This window comes from Vidua macroura, chromosome 27 (assembly GCF_024509145.1).
Source record: "Vidua macroura isolate BioBank_ID:100142 chromosome 27, ASM2450914v1, whole genome shotgun sequence".
In the NCBI taxonomy this organism is placed as follows: Eukaryota; Metazoa; Chordata; class Aves; order Passeriformes; family Viduidae; genus Vidua; species Vidua macroura.
This window is the reverse complement of record NC_071597.1, coordinates 391064-410694: the sequence shown is the minus strand read 5'-3', so window position 1 is coordinate 410694 and position 19631 is coordinate 391064. Positions and strand designations below refer to the sequence as shown.

Below are 19631 nucleotides of genomic sequence, written 5' to 3'. Positions count from 1 at the left end.
CCAGGACACCGTGGGATCTCGTGGCCCTGCACCAGTCCCTGTCCTGCTGGAGGGCACACCCGGCCCTCAGGAGGGAGGAAGACAAAGACCTGGCATTCCGAGTGATCACCTCGTGCAGTGAGCTCCCTGCAGTGTTTGTTCTGCCGCGGGAAGGCAAAGCAGGTGTTACACAGAGTCACTGGGAGGTTCTCTTTCAGCACAGCCCAGCCTGTGTGCACAAACACCCATTCTCTGAGCAAACTCCAGACTCCAACAGCCCCACACTGCCAGTGTCAGCCCAGGACCCTGGCCACAGCCCCTCTGCCCCTCACTGAGCACCAACCCACGACCCCCAGCCATGGCCCCATTGCTCCTCTCACATCCCAGGCTGAGCACAACCTCCCTGGACTGGGCCTGACAGCACCAGGCTCCAGAACCCACCAGACAGGAGCTCACACAGGGCACCTGGACAAAAAGGTGCTGTCCATGCTGTAGAGAAAAGGGGAATTCCAGAAGCAGAGGTCTCTCCCAGCTGAGACTCTGCTGTAACACCACCTTTTAGGTGAAAATCAAACTGCTAACAGGCAGTACCCCACACCAAACCCACCAGGACACAGCTCCAGGCTGGAAGCTCGTCCATCCCTCCAGCTCCTGTCCTGACACTGCACAAGAGAAGTACAGACTGTCAGTTCACAGCTGGACTTTGCATTTTCTTGCTGCTTTGGAGGAGTAAATCACTGCCAGAGGAAAACCACTCAGAACCAGGTTAACTAAACACACAGCTGCTGCACATCCCAAACCACCCATGATCCCTGCCTGGAATTCAGCTGGCATTGAAAGACTCACCCATGTCATGGATCAGTAACAGGAAATCACACATCAAGCTCAACAAAATCAAGTTTAGCACAAATATAAAATATTCAAGTGGATTAATTTAAAAAAGTACAGTGAAGGAATTCAGCCCAGAGCAAATTCAATATTCCCTTAAACAGGACAATCTTGGGAACACAAAGCCCTTAATTCCAGCTGCATCACAGGGAATTCTCACATAAGCTGCTCTTTAAACTCTAAGCAGCGTTTCTCTTGATACAGAATTGTAAGCTCACACGTTATCACAGAAGTTTAATGCCCAACTGGGCCTTGCTGGGAGAACTGTGGGAAAAAAAAAAAAAAGAAATAAAAAGAGCCAAGAAGCCAGGCTTACAGGTGAAATGTGATTGTACAAAACTGGATTGAGCCTTGGCAGTAATTCCAAAAGATTAAGATAACTTACAAGTTACTCCAAACCCTGGACATGCTGCTTTGGAAGCAACCAGAACAAACCAGGAATTCTTTCTCCCTCACACATGTGGAGATTCTGGGAAGATTCCAAGAAATCCTCTGTGTTGAGGGGCAGAAGCAGCTGAAAGCACGGGCCAGCATGAAGGGACCAAAAGATTCAAAGCTTTATTTTTTTTTTTTTTTTTAATAAAGTTAACAGTAAAACAAAGTTCACAAGCCTTCCCCTCCCGAGCTGGTTTCCTCTTCACACACACAACACACAAACAGAGGCTCCAACCCAGAAATGAAACTGCTCTAAGGACAACGAGACGTGATGGAGGAGGAGTCTGGGGCTGTCCGTATTCGAGGTTAAAAGAAGCAGATCAGGTATGTGTGGTTTGATTTGTGTTTGTTTGCTTCTTAGCCAAACTGGAAAAAGAAATTTCCAGGCCCAGAAGCTGAAAAAGAAAATGGAAGATAATCAGGACTTTTCAAATCCAAATTGGTTTAGTGCAATCCTAAGCAGCACATGGATGGCCCAGCCCACATACAGCTCCAGAATGAGGAGTCCCCAAGTTTGTGGCTTTGGAACCCAGAAGAACCAGAACCAGCCACCAGCTGACACTGTGCAGACAGAACTTGGAAATAGCTCTTAGATTTGTGCAACAGCCAAATGCTCTCCTCAAGCAGCACATCCACTGGGAGCCCCAGCTGCCCTGCCAGGGGCTCTGTGTACTTACGATTCCACAGCTGGGAGGAGAACATCTCACCTACCTTCGAAGCTGAAGCCTCCTGGCCCACTGAAGAAGGCCTTGAAGATGTTATTTGGATCAAATTCTACAGGGAAGAGAAGGAATTAATGAGCTGCAGCAAAACAGCCATCGCATTCCCACAGTTCAGAAGCTGTCAGGTCACTGAGGCTCCAGAGAGTGTCTCAGAAAGGGACACAGGGCTGGCTCCCAGCACCTGGGGCCATGTAGTGACCACAAACAGGTAAAGCAGCTGTCCCAGAGAGAACCAGCCACGGGGCAGCCTAAGGATCTGGATAAGCAGCATTTAGGGACTCACAATTACATTGTTTACCACATCCTGTGACAGATTTCTGTCCAGTGGCAGCTACTGCGCACCAGCTGAGCCAACACCCGCCCGTGTCCCAGCCTGCTCCCAACTAGAACCTCTCAGTGCAGCCCTGCCATCCCAATGTTAAATCAAGTCTATTCATGGGACCATTCCCAACAGCAGGCTTGCTTTAGGCAGACTCTAAAGGGCCTGATCTTGTTAAAGGCTGCCATGGCAGAGTATTGTAAAGAACACTGACCTCCCATGTTTAATCCGTCCTCTTCCAAATCCTGCCCACTGTCATAGCGGGCCTTCTTCTTGGGATCTGACAGGATGGTAAAGGCTTCACCAACCTCCTTAAATTTCTTCTCTTCTTCCTTCTGTACTTCTGCACTTGCTCCACTGTGTCGGTCTGGGGGTATACAAACAAGCAGGAAAAAGCTTTTAATTTCTAGTGCAAATGGATAATGTTAAACACTCCCAAGCTCCGGTCCCAGAACATGCTCCAGATCTGTGGGGTCAGAGCTGCTAATTCCCAGAAATTCCTTCTTCCACACGCATTTCTGCCGCAGTGATGGCTTCACAGGGCACATAAGGACTGCTGTGGGTACCTGGATGGTGCATTAGTGCTCGTTTCCTGTAAGCCTTCTTGATCTCATCTTCAGAGGCGTTTTTGTTCACCCCCAGGATTTTGTAGTAGTCTTTCCGTTTGCTCTTTTTCAGTTCCACTTGTGCATTCTTTAGGAGCTGCTTGTGTTCTGGAAAGGAGCACAACACCAGAGGGAGGAGTTACTCCGGCCCTTCCACTTCAGGCCACTCAAAAAGCAAGGGGACTGTCAACACAAGAACCAAAACCAGACATTCTGAACCCAGGGCACTGCCTCAGACACAAGCTGAATTATCACCTCAGCATTCAGAGCTGGGAGAGAATCCAGACCAGAGACAGGGATTTCCAGTGCTTCTGAGGGCTCCTCCATATTGTCCTGTTGGGGCATTAGGCTGCAAATCACAACATATTGTGGGGGATAAAAGGAACAACAAAAATAATGCCAGTTCAGGGAAACTTGTGCACAGTCAGAGTGCCTTTGTGCTCACCTTTTGTTTTCTCTGTCTGATAAACCTTCTCATAGTCTCTTACAGCATCTTCATATTGCTCTGTGTCCATGTAACTGTGGAAAGAAAACACTGGTGGCCAAGGTGTCCTTCACAGAACATCAGAAGAGGTTCAGTACAGGCTGTCTGGGTGGATGTGGATTAAGAGAAGAGCTCTGGACTGCAGCAGACCTCAGAGCCACCCACACAGGGCTACTGCTGGGAGCCCTGACACTTGTGGGAAACCCTGTCACAGGACCCTGCACTCTGGGCTCCAAGGGGACACTGTAACCTCCTTTGGCAGCACGAGTTCTGCTTTAACAACCTGATAATTCCAATATGCAGCTGCAGGAACTGATCCCAGCCAGCTTGAGCTCCAGGAAGCTGGTGCAGGGTCAGAGCTGGCACAGAGCTTCACACTGGCAGTGCTGGTCAGGAGTGACAATCCTGGCACCTCTAAGGGACACTATCTGTCTCTAGTCCCTCAGCCTTACTCACACATTACCTACTCACTGTAACGTAGCAATTACAGAGCTGGGAGGTTGGAAAAGATTGATCTTGGAGGTCTTTTTCAATCTCTTTTCCAATCACTGTAAATTTGCAATTGCAGACATGGAGAGAGAGGGGCTCTCTGGGACAGAACACCTATAAACAGTCAGCGTCTATAAACACAGTAAGTTGAGTCAAGTCTTAGAACAAATTCTCCCTAAATCCTGTTCAGATTGGACACGAGGAAGAATTCTTTCACTGGAAGGGTGGTCAGGCATTCAAACTGGTTGCCTAGGGGGGTGGTGGAGCCACCATTCCAGGAGCTGTTCAAGGAACAACTGGATGTGGTACTCAGTGCTCTGGTCTACTTGACAAGACAGTAATTGGCCAAAGGTTGGTGCCAATGATTTTGGAGGTCTTTTCCAACCCAAATGATGCTATAAATACACCATCAAGAGGCAGTACCAGATCCAGGCAGGCACAAGAGAGGCCACAGAGCGCTACCCTCATCTCCTCAGCACCATAAGGAAGAGGAATAAACTCAGGGCCCCACCCCTGCTATTCAGTCAAGCTCCAGATTAGCGATCCTGTGCCTCAGAGCTGCCAGGAGGACACTCCTGCCCACACTCCTGCCCAGGAGCCCGATCCAAGGTGCACTCACCACTGTGCCCTCCTCAGGTAGGCTTTGACGTACGTGTCGTCCAGCTTCACTGCATTCGTGCAGTCGTCAATTGCTTCTTCAAGTTTCCTAAGCTACAACATCAGACACAAGTGAGTGAACCCCACACAGAGAACAAATTCTGCACCATGACTTTAGGCTAATGAAAGGTGTGAAGAATCTGGGAAAATCTCACTGTTTTCTGTGTCTCTGTCTAGGATTTTTTTCCAATTTCCCCCAAACACAGAGCTTTTGTTGTCTGGGAAAAAAATTCAGAGGCTTGGCCAGTGACATGACAGAGCTATATGGTGCTTCTGTGTAAGAAATGCACTCAAACCAAGGGCCTTCCTGATAACAGTCCCAATTCTGTGTCCAAACTAATTCCTGGGCAGGAAGATAAACCTAAAAATATTGAAAAGAAATCTTTTTTAGAAAAAACGTTGTTTGTTTTCAGACACAAACACGTAAGACATCCATTATGTGGCCTCCAGCTCCTCCCACTTCCCAGGTTTTGGGAACAGCCTGTGTCTCTCGACCAGGTGGGGGTGTCTGGGGAAGCAGCATCAACACTGGGACAGCCGAGGAAGAAAAGTGCCCAGAGGACACAGGGTGGGAATTGGGAGCACTGTCACATGACTGGCTGTTTCTCTGGATAATGCAGGACTAAAATTCAACAGAAAACTGAAGAACTGGGGCTTTAAATTATTTTTTTTTTAACATAAAAACACAAAGCAAGACATGATTTTCAAGAATAAGAAAATAAATCTGTTCATTCCTGGGAAGGAAACAAACAGAGACAGGAGTGCTTTTTGCTGACTAAGATAAGGTTAAAGCACGTCCCTCCTCTCCCTCCCACTCTGTGCAGCCCAAGTATTTGAGTTTTGCTCCTGCAAGAGTTGACTGCTGGCTGTTGGGAACTGATCCAAGTGTTGTGCAAGCACAAAACCCTGAAACACTGCCCATGGCCTCAGAGATGCAGCTGCCCAGCAGCCAAGGGAGCCTGTGCTTTCCAGAATAACTGATCTGCAGTTTATCACTGCCATGGTGAGGGATATGGTGACAGATACCTGCCAGGTGAACGTCCCTTACCTTTGAATTAACCGTCCCCCTGTTGCAGTAGAGTTTGGCGTTTGTTTTGATATTATTTGGGTCTATTCCTAGTGCCTCTGTGTACAGTTCATACGCTAGTTTGTAGTTGCCTTTCTTGAATGCTTTATTCCCGTCTTCCTTCTTCGCTTTAAGTGCTTTGGCATTCTGAAAGGAAACACACCTGGGTAAGGACAGGAGGTCAGGGGGCCAAGCGCCTTGTTCAGCCAGACAAGGGTCCTCAGACACAACAGTTCTAATCTGGTTTCACACATGGCTGCAGGATACAAGTCACAGCCTTCCTCCAGCAGCTGAAATGATCTCACTTTGCCTTTCCTCCAAGAGAAGCACTAAGGAAAAGCCAGTGCCAGTTCCAGGCATCCTCTATAGCAAAAAGGCTGCCTAATTTTTAAGAAGAGAACATGACAGTGCAGTAAATTTATAGATTAAAATAAAAGGAGGAGGGAGCTCACTTTTTGAGAGCACAGGAACAAATTTAAAGTCGGTTGAAGAACCACACCAAGGAAGGAGCGACACGAAGGAACAGTGTTAAATGAAAGTCAGGGTATTGGCCTGGATATTGGACCCGAAAGTCAGGAGTTCCCTTAAAACCAGTGTATCTGGTTTTATTGCTCCTCTATCTGACCAGGGAACAAATAAGAGTGAAGGGAAGGCTCCTTCAAAGAATCACAATCTGCTGAGAAACAGTTTCTGGGAGCTTGGTTTTATCTGAGGCAGCAGCTGATTGTCTTTGGGAAGGGTTGCACAAACTGCCTCTTCCTGGAGATCTGGGAAAGGCAATGATGAGGGAGGGAGAAGGGATTGATCCAGCAGAACCAAGCTATGTGTTGGGTTTAAAAAACCCCAAATCCCGGTGATTTTGCAGCCCCATCTCCACCACTTACCCGGCAGGCAAGACAGGCCTTCTCGTGGTCGGGGGCCATCCTGAGGGCCTGCACGAAGAACTGCACGGCCTTCTCGATGCAGTCCTCGTAGTACAGGCACAGCCCGCGCACGTACAGCGCGTCGGCGTTCGTCGAGTCCATCCGCAGGATATCGCTGCAACACACAGCAACAAAGGGCATCTTCCCTGTTCCCGCTTCCTTCTCGGAATCACAGAATCATGAGGTTGGAAGAGACCTCTAAGATCATCAAGTCCAACCTATGCCCCAACACCTCAACTAGACTGTAACACCAAATGCCACGTCCAGTCTTTTTTTAAACACATCCAGAGATGGTGATTCCACCACCTCCCTGGGAAGACAATTCCAGTATTTTATTATTCTTTCGGTGAAAAATTTCTTCCTAATATCCAACCTGTACCTTCTCTGACGTAGCTTGAGGCTGTGTCCTCTTGTTCTGTCAGTTGCTGCCCGGTGGAAGAGACCGACCCCACCTGTCTACAGCCTCCCTTCAGGGAGTTGTGGAGAGCAATAAGGTCACCTCTAAGCCTCCCCTTCTCCAGGCTGAACAACCCCAGCTCCTTCAAACGTTCCTCATAGGGCTTGTGTTCCAAGCCCCTCTCCAGCCTTGTAGCCTCCTCTGGACGCGCTCAAGTGTCTCAATGTCCTTCCTAAACTGAGGGGCCCAGAACTGGACACAGTTCTGACCTCCACAAGCACCTTCCTCCACTGAGGTACCCAGTTATTTTAACAAGTCTGTGGTACAGATAAGGCAAAAGGACAGAAGCCTCCTCAAGCAGGATGGCTGGTTGTGAATGGAGTCTGGATGCAGCTTCCCAGGAAGATGAATGGGGATGAATTCACTCACTCCCCTCCTCACCACAACATGCATTAAGGAACATTTGTATTTTCTATTCCTTCACTTATTCCAGGCATGGAGCACAGGCAGCAGCCAGGACACCCCAGCAGGTGCTCCTCAGCCCCAGCCCTCGGACACTCACCTGGCCACAGACTGTGCCTCGGGGTACCGGCCCAGCAGCGCCAAACACTCGGCCTTGAGGATTTTGAACCGGTGACACGCGGGAGCAAACTCCAAAGCACGATCCATGCAAAACACAACCTGGGGTGGGAGAAACCACAGTCGTGAGCCCAGCTAAGAGCCAAGGGCCTGGTCTGAACAGCTGGTCCACGCTTGAGGTTTGTGTTTGACCAGAAAGGCGAGCGTGCAGACACCCACCTCCACTGCTGGAGACACGTTGCATTGGAAAATTTTCCTCATATGCAGGTTGTGCTTTTCAAAGGGCTTTGTGTGCCAAGGTCTGAGGCATCTGCTGCGTTACTGCAACAGAGCACTACACAAGACTCAAGGGACACCTGTAGGAGGTCCATCCCTTTAACTACTCTTCTAAACTGCAAGCCCTAAAGAAAGGGCCAAGAAGGACAATCCTGGCCCTGTTTCCTGCAGTATAAAGCCATGTGGGAGGGACAGAAATTCAATAGATTGAGACAGTTTGGACTGGACAAAACACAAAAAAGTACAGTGCAAGGACTGATCTTCCACTGGCCTGACAGCCATGGGCAGGGTGAGCTAATGGGTCTTTTCCATCCCTGCACTCTGGTGGGGACATCTGTGCAAGAACGGGGCATTGTTCCCCAAGGTTCATCTGCTCCTCAGCCCGTGACATCACGGGGCCCTGCTGTGGGAAGCACTGTGCTCCAGAGCCAAGGGCTCCTGGGTGAGGCAGGAGCAGCTCTCCAGAAACAAAGATCACGTTTCATATTAGGCTCCCCAGTGAAGTAGGACTGGGGAAGTGAGGGACAGATGCAGATGCCCAGGACGTGCAATACAGGCAGGGCAATTCCTACACAGGAAATTCAGATTGATCACACATCCCATTTGCTCCTCAGAAAGAGGTGATACAAAGCTGGGATTTACCCTTCCAAAATCTTGAGCTTAGCCTAGAGTGACCTGATCAATGAGCTCAATGTACCAGACAATTTATTTTCTGGGATAAATCTGAGCCTTACATGCATCCACTGCACAGAAACAGTTGCATGAGAAGTGCTTGGTGCCTTTCAGATTTCATGCTGTCATTTCCTGTTCTATCAGGTCAGTACCAGCTGCATCCTGTTACAATCCTTGGGAAAAAAGATTTGGAAGCTGTAAGGTGAATGTCCCATGCAGATCTGCATTCCTCCTTGCATGACCCTCACTGGCACACAGCACACCTTTTTAAAATTTTTTTTTTCTTTCAAAGAGTTGAGAAAGAAGAATTCTGGATATGCATTTCAGGAGAGAAATGTGATCAAATGCTGCTGCTAACAAAATCTGTCTCAAACAGCTCAATCATGACTCCACTCACCCTGCAAAGCAAACAGTGACAGAGGGTTGGCCTGAGCCAGTCACCTCCTCATTTGTCATTCGGTCAGTGCTCAGGGAGCACGAGCTCTGCCACTTTCAGAGCTGACACAATTCACCAGTCAGCCCTGCTCCAACAGATGTGGCACAGGACCTCCCAAATACCCAGCCAGGAAACCAGCCACACACCTGCCTAGGCCATGTCAAACCAACTGTTCTTATAAAAGACCACACCAAACAAGTTAATCTCACCTTCCTGAAATCCCGTTTCTCAAAATCCACTTCAGCTATTTTTTCATACTCAAGCACAGTCGTGGCATTCTTCAGCTGAAAGACAGAACACACAAATGCTGCAGGACAGTCTCTGCTCTGAAATGCCACCAATCAGCATTTGAACAGCCAATCCCTGAATGTCAGAGCCAAAACTACTGCAGACCATGGACCAATAATGCAGATGACATGAACACTTTTGCCAGCATTAAAATCAGTTTGAAATAAAGTGACCGAACTGAGAGTCCAGGAAAATGTACCCTGTGAAAGAGACACAACAGTGGCAACTGCCTTACACTGCTCTCCATTTCTCCTTTGGCCAGCTCAGTCTCCTCAGCATCTACTGGGGACAGTAAAATCTGAAGATCCTCTTACCTCCTGCTGTGCCTGGGTATTCTTATGATCCAGTTCTAAAACTCGTTGAAAGCAGCGGCTGGCAGCCATGGCATTCCCTAGGGAAAGGTGGCACTTCCCTTCCCGGAGATGGCCCTGGGAACACAGGGAAAAGGGAGCTGCAAGAGCTGTAGCAGGTGCAGACAAGGGACTGAATGAGGTGCCTGAAGTTCTCCACGTACCCGTATAAAGCTGTCGTCCAACCTGACTGACTGCTGAGCGTCCTCCAGGGCTTCTCGGAACCTCCCCAACATCATGAGTGTGGCAGCTCTGTTCCCATAATAACTGGCATTATTGGGACATGTATCTGGAGACAATGCAAGACTCGCTATCAGCGTAATGCAGCAGCTGCACAACTCGTGGCACTTAAGAACATTGGCCCTGACTGGCATTATCGATCTGGTGACATTTCCCAAGGTAATTAAAGCAGGCAAGAGGTTTTCATTCAGCATGTGCTGTCAGAAACCCCACTGGTGTGTTTGAAATCAGCAACCAGCACCAATTCTAGACATGGTATTCAGTAAAGATTGATATTATCAGCTGTTCTCACCTATGGCTTTTGTGTAGTAGTTGAACGCTTCGTTGTAATCTTTCTTGGCATAGTATGCGTTTCCCTGCTCCTTGAATGCTTCTGCTTCTCTGAAAGGAAGCAAAACACCACATTTTCAGAAGAACTGAGCACCAGACAGGTTGTGACCATGATGAGCATTTGACTCCCAAGCAGTATAACTGTTTAATGCTCCAAATTTAAGCTGGTTCTTGTGAGATCTCCTCAGCACACACTGCCCAGCACACCCCATTTCCTGCTGGCTCCCAGGTACTCCAGCGCTTTACCCGGGATACTCAGTGATATTTCCAAATATGGCCAAATTTTACAGGGATGCAAGAGAAACCTAAAGCCCCCTTTGAGTCCCCTCAGAGTCCAGTAGAACACCCTGGTATGGAGTTCATCCAACAGCCCCCTCCTGCAAGGTACTGCACCTCAGAGCAAAAGAGATAGTGCTGGCTCTTTCAGGAGTCCCACATACTTATGAACCAGAGCCAAGAACAATTTCCACATTCAAAAGACAGCTAAATCAAAGAGAAATATGGGTACAAGCCTGCAACAGAAGCCTGGCACTGCCTTGGCAACAGGTCTAGAAATAGTCCTCACACTCAAGAGCAAGCATTTGCAGAGACAGTTTGGGACATTTAAAAACACACAACATATGGTTTAAAGCAGCTTCCCTTAAACTCTCGAAAGCAAAGCTTCCCCTGAGGGAAACCAAAACCCTTCTCTTCCCCCATCTCCCTTCAGCCTTTCACCTGCACAGGGCAAGAGGGAGAGCACATCACGGTGATGGAACAGCGAATGCGAGCAGTGCTCAGCAGGCTGACCTGGGAGAGAACAAAGGGAATTGTGTTGGAACAAGTTCCCATGTTTTCAGCCTTGCTCAGGCTGCCATTGGCCATTCCCACACAAGCAGCTCATGCAGGGGTTGTTTTCACAGAGCCATCACAGATTTCCCAGCTGGCAGAACAATGGACACTGGGAGCTGGGAAGTGTGCTCTTCACTTTCAGTTTTAAGTTTTGCTTCATCCCAGCCAAGTCCAGCCACAGCCCTGAGGGAGTTAAACCCTGGGAGGAGATGAGATGGGTAAGAACTGTGGCAGAGCAAGGGGTCGCACACACCCACTGTGCCCCAGGGGCCTTGTCCTGGCTCTTGGGTCAGCTCCTCCCACCCCTGCTCCAGAAAATGATGAACTGGCCCATTGGAGATGGGAAACTGCCACCCCTCCTCTGCCACAGCCCTCCCAGCATCACAGCTGAGGCAGGTGCTGCAGCCTGGCTTTTCCTCAGGAGCCAGTACCCACCAGAGTCCCAGGAGCTCTGCACTCTCCCAGCTACACTGATGTGCAACAAGGACACACCTGTGGGATGGATCCATATCACAAGCATGAGGATGCAAACTCTGCATGATTAAAATGTTTCCAAACACAACCACCTTTTTTGAATATTACAGATCAAATATCTAAATACAGTGAAAAAAACTACTCAGCACTTCTGCACTTTTGGAACCTGGGCAGTAAAGAGTTTCACTGTTCTCTTGTTTCTGTAATCACAAATAGAAAAGAAAATCACAGATCCTATGAAAATTCCTTCCCTCAGGTCTTTGTTGTACAGTCTAAAGAAATGGGTGAATAGTCTTAGTGGCAGGACTCACGTGAGCCACCACCAGAACCTGTCCAGCACAGTGGGCTGAATCACAAGTCTTTTAGCCATTTTACCTGTCCTGTCATGAGGAATTACTATCTAATAAACACAGCTAAAGGCTGTCTGCCAGAGCATCCCATCTGCCACAAACTGCTGGAAGATGGGAGAAAGAAAACATAACCCCAGCAAAACCAATTTTCAGAAAGCACCGACGCTTTGAGATGCCAGAGAAACACTCCCACACAAAGATTACTGTTTTCTACTCTTTTTTATTGGTCTGTTTTCCTTTTAAGCATTTTAATACAGATCAACGTATCAACAAGTCACAGTGCCTCGGGTGACACTGGCAGAAAGGAGAGCGCAGGTATTTCTGCTGCTCACATGGCCTAAGGCTTAAGATGAAGATTGTGAAAGCAAATCACCTCCACAGCACGAAGGCAAAGGACCTGCTGGAGCTGTCAGGCTGGGCTCGACTCCAGCACCAGGACAGAAGCAGCTCTGCCCTGTTGTGCCCTGATGACATACAGAGCACACAGCCCTTGTTTACCATGGCTCTGGCTCCAACAAGGAGAACTGCAGCCCCTGATCTCACTGGGGATTGTTTCACCCCAACAGATGCTGCGGCCTGAATGAGCTCATTCTGCCTCCTGCGCTGCTGGGGCCTGCACTCCCCACTTGCTACTTTTGACACTGAAGAAGAATCGTGCTTTGCTAAAATACGCCCCCGGCTGAATGGGTGGCTTTGTGACGGGGTCGGTGTCTTCACTGGGCTGCTCCATGCTGGACACAGAAATGGAGAAGAGCTGCACCAAGGAGCTGGGTAAGAAGCTTGTCTTTCATCACTCACATGCACCACAGGCACAGGAGGGGCTGGTGGGAGTGATTCTTCTTGCAAGCGAGGCAATTATTTTTTTCTCTTTTATGGTATTTCTCAGCATCTCTAATACTTGAAATACTTTGGTCCCAGTCACCCCAGAGAACCTGCCACCATGGAATCATTTGGGTTGGAAAAACCTCCGAGATCTTTGAGCCTCGACACCGATGACCACCTTGTCAACCAGACCAGAGAGCAGTGAGTGTCATGTCCAGTCACTCGTTGAACATCTCCAGGGATGGGGACTCCAACTGCTCCCTGACAACTCTTTCTGTGAAGAAATTCCACCTGACGTCCAACCCAAACCTCTTTTGGCACAGCTGAAGACACAAGCAGCAGCTGCGTGCGCTGACGTTCCCTCGCACACTCAAGCTCTGACGATGGAGATCGCTGCCTGCCTGGGGAGAGAGGAACCAGCACAAGGCTCCTTCTCCTCCCCGTGCCCTGTGAAAGCTCAGCCCCTGCTCGTTCTCAGCACAGCAGCTCTCGGAGAAGCCATCCTGCACACAGTGACACAATCCCACGCTTGCCTAACAACTCCTGCCTCCTCCTCAGAGCTTCCACACGCTGCCCCCGCTCGAGTGCCGATCGTGGCTTCCACCTCCCACTCCAGCTCCCAATGAGACTCCCGAAGACACCTGATTTTCTGTCATGGGAACCTTCAGGGATCTGTAACCCAGCAGCTCTTGATCCAGGTGTGCTGGCACAGCCCCTGGGCAGGGATGTGCCAAGGCAATACCAGCAGTGACAGAAATCCAACACCTAAGCAGGTGGCAGAGTCACTATCTCCCAGCTCTCCTGACCCTCACTCCCACTTCACTGCCAGCCTCCATTATGAAACGGTGGCAAAACCCTAAAATAGCCAGGTTTTAAGGACGGAACCAAAATCCTGTCCTGACCAAGTAATCTTTCCTGTTATGCTCTGGCAATTTTGTGCAGTTCTTGCAGAGGTTTTTCCATCAATACGATATGGTGCCTTTATCAGGCATTTTTGGGGGTGAAATCCCACCCAGATTCTCAGCTGTCAGATGTGACTCAGCCGCTGGGGTAAAATAAGTTGGGTGATCTCAATTCAGTTTACAGCAGGCAGATGTCTAGAGCTTAAAATTAGCCATCATGTTTGCCCCTGGACATACAATACTCTCCCCTCCCTTCTTTCAGTACTTGGAAGAGAAACAAAACACTCCGTGTGCCAGAAAGATACACAGGGTGCACATTAGAAACTGGTCCTCAGGTGAGATTTGACAATGAGTGAGGATTTAGGCGTAAGGGAATATATATTTACAACTTCCTCATGATGGACTGCAGAGGGGCAAGCACTGAGCTCTTCTCTCTGGTGACCCCAGGGAATGGCTGGAGCTGGGTGAGGGAGGGTTAGGATGGATTTTAGGAAAAGGTGCGTCCCCCAGAGGGTGTGTGGACACTGGGACAGGCTCCCCGGGGCAGTGGTCACACACACTCTGTGCTGGGCAGCGCTGACCCGCCGAGGGCAGAGCGGAGCCGTTTCCCGGCACATCAGCTCCCCCCAACGCGCTCCCGGCGGGAGCGGCACACACACCACGGCAGAGGCTCAACGCGTCCCCCAGCCCGGGAAATCCCAGTCTGGACACGCAAGCATCTACACGGATGGGCCAAGGACTCACCCAAAGGGCTGCCTCGAGCCTTCCCAAGAGCAGAGCTGAACCTGAACACACAAGGTGATCAAACCCTCAGAACGTTCCTCATAACTGAGGGCAAACATGAAGGCCAAAAGAGCCACAAGAACCAAAATATGCCACAAGAAATCCAAGAACTGACCCAAACCTTCCCTGCAGCCACGAGTGAGAACAGCAGCCGAGCCCCAGCTTTAATTGTGCCGTTATGTAATTCCCGGAGCACGGAATTAACCTAATTCCCAGCAATGGCCCCATCCTGCCTGCCAGGGCCACAGTGTAACTTTTGTGAAACCCCATGGAAGGGTCTAGAATCAGCCTGAGACTGCTTTTTTTTGAAGGAAGCAATTCCTTTTAAATGAAGGAAGCCAACCAGCTTAAGAATTCCATGGGAAAACAACTGCATCTACATTATGATTCACGTCAAAAAAGCACATTTCGTGTTAAGGAAATAGGTTGAAACTGTAGGTATGGCTCACCTTTCCCTACAGGATAAAGCAACTGCCTAACTTAGATATTCAAACACTCTGCAGATGCACGGGGAAGCAAACAACGACTCGAGTACCTTCTGCTGTTTCTGGTATGATCATGAGATCATAAAATAATTCCAGATGAGTAAAATGGGCTGGTTTATCACCTGGGAAGTCCAAGTGCCCATTTACAGGCAGAACAGGACTAGGAGAGGCTTCTCCAGGTTATCCCAGAAGGACCTGGTGCCCCTCAGATGGCTCACCCCCCTCCTGCCAGTGCTGCCCCAAAGCTGGTGAGCAATGACAACTATTCTGGAGGAGCCTCACCGAGATGCACCTCACTCCATGCACTGGAAAAACCTCTTGGTGCTCACCAACATCTGACAAGCTCCAGGCAACACCTGCAGACCTGGCCAGTGACCCACAGCCTGGCCAGGCCCAGAACCTCCAGGACTCTTGTGTGGGCCACTCCGTGCTTGTCGCTTTGCTGTGGGAAATGTCAATGTCCCCAGAGAGGCACCAACACATCCCAAACCTGCAGCAGGGCCTCTGCAATCTCCTAACAGTATTTTCCCACCAGCTGGAGGTATTTCTTTTTAAGAAGAGAAAGCTTCCACATGTTCCAGTACTGAAGAAGGAGGAGAAAGATCCAGCCTGGAGCATGCACAGGAGCCAGAACACAGAGGTGCCAGGAAGATGACAAAGAAATTCTCCCTGGCAAAGCTCCAGGGGCCCAAGCTCATAAAGCAGCTGGGAGCAGGGAAAAACTGTTCCCATGGGTGAGAAACATTTAAAATTAATGAAGAAACAAGTGAAGTTTTAGGGGTGGCCCAGTCCTGCTCATCAGCTGCTCTGCACTGGTGTACCAACAGATAAAATTAACACAATTACATCAACACTTTCTGCCAGGACCCCAACCATCCATGAGGCAGCAGCAGACAATAATTATCCTGTGACCACACTCCATTCCTGTGCCCTGGACACCCTGGGAGCCCTCTGGCATGTCTGCAGCTGCTTCAGGGCATTAGTTACAGCCATTCTGAAATGCAGATCTCCCCTTTTGCTTGTTGTCTAACTTTCCAGTTTTATTAAGCCACAGAGAACAGAATCATGCATTTGGATAAGGTGAATCCTTGAGCAAAGTATCCATATTCTGCTGTACTGTAATCCCTAAATGGAAACAACAGAACATGGAACCCTCATTGCTGAGTTATCATAAGGATTCTGAAAAGGTTTTTCCGTAAAAATTTTGCTGATTTTTACGGAAATGAACGCAGATACAGCCCGAAGGCTGCACCAAATCAGCGTGTCCCATGCGGAATGCACCCAGCTCTTACCTGGCCCGGGATGTTTCACTAACACCTGACACCTTCTGAGGCTCCAACTCCACTCCCCAGTGCAGCACTTATTGTTCTGATTTCCACGAGAGCAACTGAGCTACCACAGTGAAACAGGAAGGGCTGGGGTAGGGAGAGGTTAATGCACAGAACTGCAGGGAAATCAGGGTGTGCAGGGCTGGCTCCTTCAGAGCAACACCAAGGGATCAGCTCCTGCCCATATGGGTCCATTTTAGCAAGGGAAAGGTGTAACGTTCCCAAAGGAACACGAAAAGGGAAGGCACCTAATGAAAGCGGTGCACAGCACAGCCTCAGGAATGAAGAAAGGAGCTGGAGGTCACTACCTGCAGACACCTGTGCCCTCAGCCAGGGTTCTACCTCAGCGAATTTCCACATTTCAAACAACACATTTCGCTTGCCCAGGGGGCAGGAGTGATGTGCCCACACAGGCCTGTCCCAGCCCCACAGGCTGGGCGATGCCGGTGCTCTGCGAGCCCCAAGTGCCTCTTCAGCAGCTCCGCCTTTCCTGCTCAGCAGGATCTCCCCAGGGAGCTGCTCCTCAGGCCTCAGTTCCATAGAATCCCTTGAGCCATCAATGGGAGTCTGAAAACACCATTCCTCAGAGGCCACTTTTGGTTTTGTTTCTTCTTCATTCCACTGAATCATCTTCCAGAGCAAAAGCCTCAGCCCCTCCAGGAACAGCTCCCTGGGATACGAATCCAGCACCCGCCACTATGGAAAACCAGTGGAGTTTCCAGGACCTGCCCACAGCTCACTCACTCCTGGGGGGAAAATGTGCGGGAGAGGTGGGGATCCCACCTTACCCTGCCTCAGGTGACACTGGCAGCTCCCCCGGGCACGGTGCACCAGAGCAGGGCACAAACACACCGGGAGCTCCGGGATGATGGAGCATTCCCAGAGCAGCGCTCTGCCCAAGGGGTCCTTCCCGTTACCCACAGCACGGCAGGACGGAGTGCAACCCGCTCTGGGCAGGTTTCAAAATGGACCAGAACCAGGGGAATGGGGTGACGAAGCAGCAAAGGGTTCAGGAGTTTGGAGCTTCCTCTTCCCACGAGTTTAATCCTTCCCTCTCCAGCTCCCCGACACCGGTGAGGGTGTGTGGCCTCGGGACACAGGGTGTGAGCTGCATTCTGGGACGCCCCGCTAACGGGTGGACGTTCTAATCCCGGAGCACACGGCGGCGGCGGGAGCGCACCGGGACGCACCGGCACCGCATCCCAAATCCAGCGGCTCCCGGGCCCGGCCGCGTGCGGCCCGTGGCTGTCAGCGCCCGCCGGGCCCCGCCGCGGAGCCCCGGGGCGCCGCCGCTCGCGGCCGGCCTGCACACAGGACTTTGCCCGCGGGGTCCGCCTGGGCAAGGACCGACCGCAGTCCCCGCGCGCGCTCCCGGCCCTGCCGAGCACCGGCGGCCGCCCTGCACCGCGGCCCCGGGCCCTGCGGCACTCGCTGCCTCGCCGGGCCGCGGCCCGCCCACCGGGAGGGACAGGGGCCGCCCTTTCCCCGCCCGGGCCGCCGCTCTACCTGCGCGCCTCCTCGTCGCTGTCGGTCTCGCCGGGCCCGTCGGGCGCCGCCATGACCACATCGCACTCGGCCTCAGCCGCCGCCGCCGCCGCCATCTTACCGCGCGGGGCTGGGCCGGACCGGGGCGGGGCGGGGCGAGGGCCGGAACGGGCGGGGCCTCCGCCGGTGGGGCGGGGCGGGGCCCGACCGGCAGGGGGCGCCCGCGGAGGAGCCGGGCGGCGGCATCGGGAGGGGCCGGTACCGGGAGGAGGGCGGAACTTGACCCGGTGGTAGGCGTGGCTTATGTCGACCACGCCCCTTCCCGCCGCAGGGCGGCGCTGGCTCTCGCGGTCCGCCCGCCCGCAGGGGGGCGCTGTGGTGCCGCCGCGTCCCTCCCGCCGCCGGCGCCGAGGCTCGGCCGCCCCCGCCCGGGTGAGGCGGGATGGGCAAGAGCTGCAAGGTGGTGGTGTGCGGGCAGGCCTCGGTCGGGAAAACCTCCATCCTGGAGCAGCTGCTCTACGGGAACCATGTGGTCGGTGAGTGCGGGGGTAGCGGGCAGGTCGGGCCCGGGCAGGGCTGGCCCCAAACACCGGCCGGGCGCGGGGAGCGCACAGCGCGCCCGGCGGGGCAGCTCCCCGCGCTGTGCCAGGGCCAGGCCCCGGCAGCGTTCCCAGTGTCCGCTGCCCGCCCCGGCAGGCTCGGAGATGATCGAGACCCAGGAGGACATTTACGTGGGCTCCATCGAGACGGACCGGGGCGTGCGGGAGCAGGTGCGCTTCTACGACACGCGGGGACTGCGGGACGGGCTGGAGCTGCCCAAGCACTGCTTCTCCTGCACCGACGGCTACGTGCTGGTCTACAGCACCGACAGCAAGGAGTCCTTCAAGCGTGTCGAGCTGCTCAAGAAGGAGATCGACAAGTCCAAGGACAAGAAGGAGGTGAGTCCCCCGGGAGGAGGGGCTGCGAAGTGGGATCTGCTCCCCTGGGGCAGGTTCTCACCTTCGGTTTCTCCAGCCTGTCACAAGATACTGATGGGTCCCTGATCTGTGAGACTCCCAACAGTAACAGGCTGTCTCCTGGGATGCTCTCTGAGTTTACAGGTGCTCAGAAGCTCCTTCCACTTTGGCTGGTTTGGGACACACAGGCCCTAGCAGGAGGGGAAGGGAGCACTGAGATCATTGGATTTCAAAAGGCCTTGACATGGACGGGGAATCAGTGGCAGGGCCAGGCCCAGCACTGAGGGTCTCCATGGCAGAGATGGCTTGCAGGGTCTCCCTGCAGCTGTGTGGTTGGTCGTCAGGGGCCCCTCTCACCCTTTTGGAACAGGTCACCATTGTGGTTTTGGGCAACAAGTGTGACCTGCAGGAGCAGCGGCGGGTGGACCACGATGCAGCCCAGCACTGGGCCAAGGGCGAGAAGGTGAAGCTGTGGGAGGTGTCCGTGGCTGACCGGCGCACGCTGATCGAGCCCTTCATCTACCTGGCCAGCAAGATGACACAGCCACAGAGCAAGTCTGCGTTTCCCCTGAGCCGCAAGAACAAGGGCAGCGGATCCATGGACGGATGAGCCTGCTTCCCCTTCCCTCCCATTGCCACCTCCTCTTCCTCACCTTCCTGCTTCCCTTGCACCCACCTCCTGCTGAGTCCTGTCTGGTGTCACGGAGCCCGTGGGAAGCAGGTGGCAGGAGGAACAATCATCCCAGGGCTAGGGATGGTTCTGGCAGATGAGAGAGGCAGAGGGACAGGAGCCACTCCTCTCCCTGCCCAGCCCCTGCAGCTGTCAGGGGTGCTCCAGGAAGGTCAGGATTCACTCAGTGACCCCCTCTGCTCTCAGGTGCAGGCTGGGAGAGTGGAACAGAGGCACAGCACAGGCTGGCTGGAACGTGGGCATCAGCTCCACATCTGGAGGGAACAACTCCCTCTTTTTCTATTTCCTGTTAACATGTGGGCAGAGCCTGTTTGCTGGCCCTGCCTCCAGCCAAGCAGCTCTCCTTGCCCTGCCCCAGCTGGCTCTGTGCTGCGCCCTGGCAGCTTGTC

The 19631-nt window shown here is 52.1% G+C and overlaps 2 protein-coding genes across 2 annotated transcripts; one reads left to right on the top strand and one right to left on the bottom strand.

Moving 5' to 3' along the window:
- Positions 1–1402: 1402 nt before the first annotated feature.
- Positions 1403–18126, bottom strand: DNAJC7 (DnaJ heat shock protein family (Hsp40) member C7). The gene is given in 15 exon segments (XM_054000368.1): positions 1403–1697; positions 2014–2076; positions 2558–2710; positions 2910–3056; positions 3394–3467; positions 4541–4632; positions 5627–5791; positions 6529–6682; positions 7527–7645; positions 9137–9211; positions 9530–9643; positions 9730–9854; positions 10098–10186; positions 17617–17745; positions 17747–18126. Coding segments are annotated over 15 exon segments (1887 nt in total). The 5' UTR covers positions 18097–18126; the 3' UTR covers positions 1403–1659.
- NKIRAS2 (NFKB inhibitor interacting Ras like 2) lies at positions 18123–19161 on the top strand. The gene is made up of 2 exons (XM_053999880.1): positions 18123–18533; positions 18922–19161. Exons 1-2 carry the CDS (start codon positions 18123–18125, stop codon positions 19159–19161), a joined length of 651 nt encoding a protein of 216 aa, XP_053855855.1.
- The last annotated feature ends 470 nt before the right edge of the window (positions 19162–19631 follow it).